The sequence below is a fragment of the Mus caroli genome, chromosome 3 (genome assembly GCF_900094665.2).
Source record: "Mus caroli chromosome 3, CAROLI_EIJ_v1.1, whole genome shotgun sequence".
NCBI lineage: Eukaryota > Metazoa > Chordata > Mammalia > Rodentia > Muridae > Mus > Mus caroli.
The window spans coordinates 94,098,883-94,102,073 of record NC_034572.1 but is presented as its reverse complement, the minus strand read 5'-3'; the positions used below and the strand labels follow the sequence as shown (position 1 = coordinate 94,102,073).

Below are 3,191 nucleotides of genomic sequence, written 5' to 3'. Positions count from 1 at the left end.
ATATATATATATATATATATATATATATATATATATATATATATATATATCACAACTCTTCCAATACACCCATGAGTGAGCAGCTGCTTCCCTAAGGAGTAGAGGAGACTTTCAGGCTTGCCACAACACACACTATAGCGGCTTAGGAAGTGTGTGTGTGTGGGATCTTTAACTGTCCCACCCACTAACTTCTGAGCTCTGGGGGACGCATGTTCCATATGGTACCTTCTTTTCATTTTCTCGTCTCTGCTGGTCCTTGGATTTAATATGGAGAAGTTGACATTTCAAGAGTTTCCCTATCAATGGTAAGGTTAGTTTCTCTCCACTCTCCATGATTGTTTTTGCTGCCAGGAACACCTAGAAAGAAACAGTTATTAGGAAAGACAACACTTTATAATCTTTGATACGGTCTGTCAGTGATAAGAGGATGACAGGATGCTTTATGCTTTGTGATATTTGTCTTAATGTAAAAACAGGTTGTTACCAGGCAAATGCATAGATGGGAAATGTGTCCAGGACCATCAAGGCTGGGTCATTTCATTATCAGCTCCGTCTTCAGCAACGTGGTGAACACTTTGTACAGTGGTGTCAGACTCCCAGGACTGTACTTAGTGGACACAGTCTACTTCATGACAGGTAGCTTTCATGCTATAGAGAGTCTGATGTTGTTTGGAGTAGCTGGCAGTCCAAACTGTCAGTCTTTGACTTATTAGGATGTTATAATTGAGTCAAGTTTTATAATAGTGAAAATGACTATGTTGGCAGTCCCTTTTTTCTTGGTGACCAAATTCAGGTGAAAGATAAAACTGCTTGACACAGGGCCACCATACGAATGCTGCACTGCGCTCCCCCTCCCCCTGCGCCCCCATCCCTGGCTGCTTAATGTTGATCCTGTTGGTATGTGGACTAATTGGGGTGAAATAAGGTTATTGAGTTTTCTTTGGGTGACGACAGGCACTAGGAACATACAGCTGTATTGTCCAGATGTGTGGCACTGACAGCCTATTTTATGGCTGTGTTTTTTACAGCTTGTTTCCCCTAAATTTCACACAACTCTCTAACATCTGGGCTCTTTTCCTTGGAGCCCTATAACCACTTTATTTACTGCAAAAAAAAATCATGTAAAATATACCATAAAAGTTGTTACGTGTTTCTCTTTATTCCTGTTATCTCCCTAATAAAGTCCACTTCTGCCTGAAGGATGGTCACAGAAGCAATCTAGTTAAAGATTTTTCAACCTTTGCTTTTTTTTTTAAAGGAGCATCATATTTATTTATAACCTCAGGATGAATTAGGTGTTGCCACAATGTTCTGACATATGGCTTTTCTCTCCCCACCCCTTGGAGCAATCGCTCCTCGGGTACATATGGTGTCAATTTCAGGCCCTCGATCTCAGACAATGACCGCGCGCACTCCTTCTCTGGGGCTGTGTCTTGTCTGAAGCTCACATTAGTTCCTGGGTCAGGGTTTCCATGACCAGTCCAGTCTCTTGGACTTTCCCCTTTGCCAAGGGAAATAGTTTAAAGAAAGGGGGGTGCATATTTTGCTTTGAGCTGGAGAAGGCCCTGTGTATCTTCAAGTGCCAAAAAATGTAATTGGACCTTGTAGAGACGATAGAGGTCTCTGCTCTGCATTGCACGATGAGAAACCCAGGAAGAGGATGTCTTTAAAGCTTTCCTTTCCAAACGACAAAGGAGCAAACCAGAAACCAAAAGCTGTGTGCATGTGTGTATGTGTTTATGCATGTGTGAGCATGTCTGTGTCTGTGTTTGTGTGTGTGCATGTGTATGTGAGAGAGAGAGGTGGGGGGAGGGAGAGGAGTACTCCCCAGAAGCACAGTGCTTACCTCTCATGGCAGGCTCTGTCCTGCTGGCATACAATATGGAAAGGGAATGATAGCTGTGATTTTAAGGATCAAGAAAATGGACTCTCCATTTATCAATGATCAGATCCAGGATGTCCTGGGATCCTAAGGAGATTGCTACTCAGGAACTTATTAGAAAAATGAAGGTGGATCCAACCCAAGGTGTGGGTGTCAATATTTGGTTTGAAATGCCATTTTTCAATAGTGGCTGAATAATGTGCTAGCAATCAAGCTGCTTTGTGACTTTTGGTACCAAATATTCAAATTTTGGGTTCTAAAGCTCATAGCAACCTGGTATGAAACATTCATTCCTACGGAGTACAAAGGTCATGTCAGTGTTGGAAGGAGCTGGTGATGGACTGGGCTACCTGGGTTGGCAGTATAGTCTTTTCCCTGGTGATCTGTGAAGACAGGATTCTCACCTGTGCCCAGAGAGGTTTGGGTGAAAATCTGCCCAGTGTTACGGTAACAGATTGGATGTAGCAGTTCATGCTTTGTAGCCTCTTGATTCCAGGAGTCCATGGACTCTCACTGGGTTCAAATGTACTAGAAGCACAACCACAAGTTCGCAGAGAGAAAGTTTTACAGGCTGTAAAAGAAGTTAGTTTGCGTATCTGAAAACTCTAGAGTTCTGGGGCTCAATAAAAACCTGGCATGGCATCAAAGTGGTAGTGATGTCCTACTTTTGATGTGGAGAGATGGGTGATGGGACACTGACTCCATGATCTGTGGATGCAAAGCAGGTAGAATAGAAGGTGATGCAGGCGTGTGGAATGCCTCCTCTAGGCTGGCGCCAATGGTCCATGAGGAAACCACTCAGTGCTTCAGCTCTGCACACCAGTGGCAGCCTCAGTGATGGGAAAGTCTGGGCACACCTGCCTTCTAGGGCTTCTCTGAAGTGATGTGATTCCAGACACGGCTGTTTGGAATGACCTTAGAATAATTAACAAAATTAAAGAAAACAAGTCTGTGCCAACTTAAAACTTGAGACTGAACCTTTGCTTGTGGCACATGGGCCAACCCCTGTAGAAGCAGCAAAGGGAGGTCTGTACACGTGAGTTTCCACCAGCAGTTTCTTGCTTTCACATCGTTACTCGCAAAGTCAGAGGCCAGGTTTGGCTTCAGATGAAGAGTCCTCAGAGGACCTTTGTGTGAAGGATTCCTTTTAAGGAAGTAAAAACTGAACAGGGGGTTGGGATGAAGAGATGGCTTAGTAGTTCTTTCTTTCTTTCTTTTTTTTTTAGATCTGTACTCCAATTTTTTATTTGGGTTATTAGGTTGATGTCTAACTTCCTAGGTTCCATACATATTTTAGATATTTTTTTAT

At 43.0% G+C, this 3,191-nt stretch overlaps 1 protein-coding gene across 1 annotated transcript in view; it reads right to left on the bottom strand.

Moving 5' to 3' along the window:
* The window catches only part of Spag17 (sperm associated antigen 17), a 248,890-nt gene that overhangs the window by 168,903 nt on the left and 76,796 nt on the right, over window positions 1-3,191 (bottom strand). Inside the window, exon 4 of the mRNA XM_021157134.1 lies at window positions 226-357. Within this exon, the coding sequence (XP_021012793.1) occupies window positions 226-357 (132 nt within the window). The remainder of the gene's footprint in view (window positions 1-225; window positions 358-3,191) is intronic.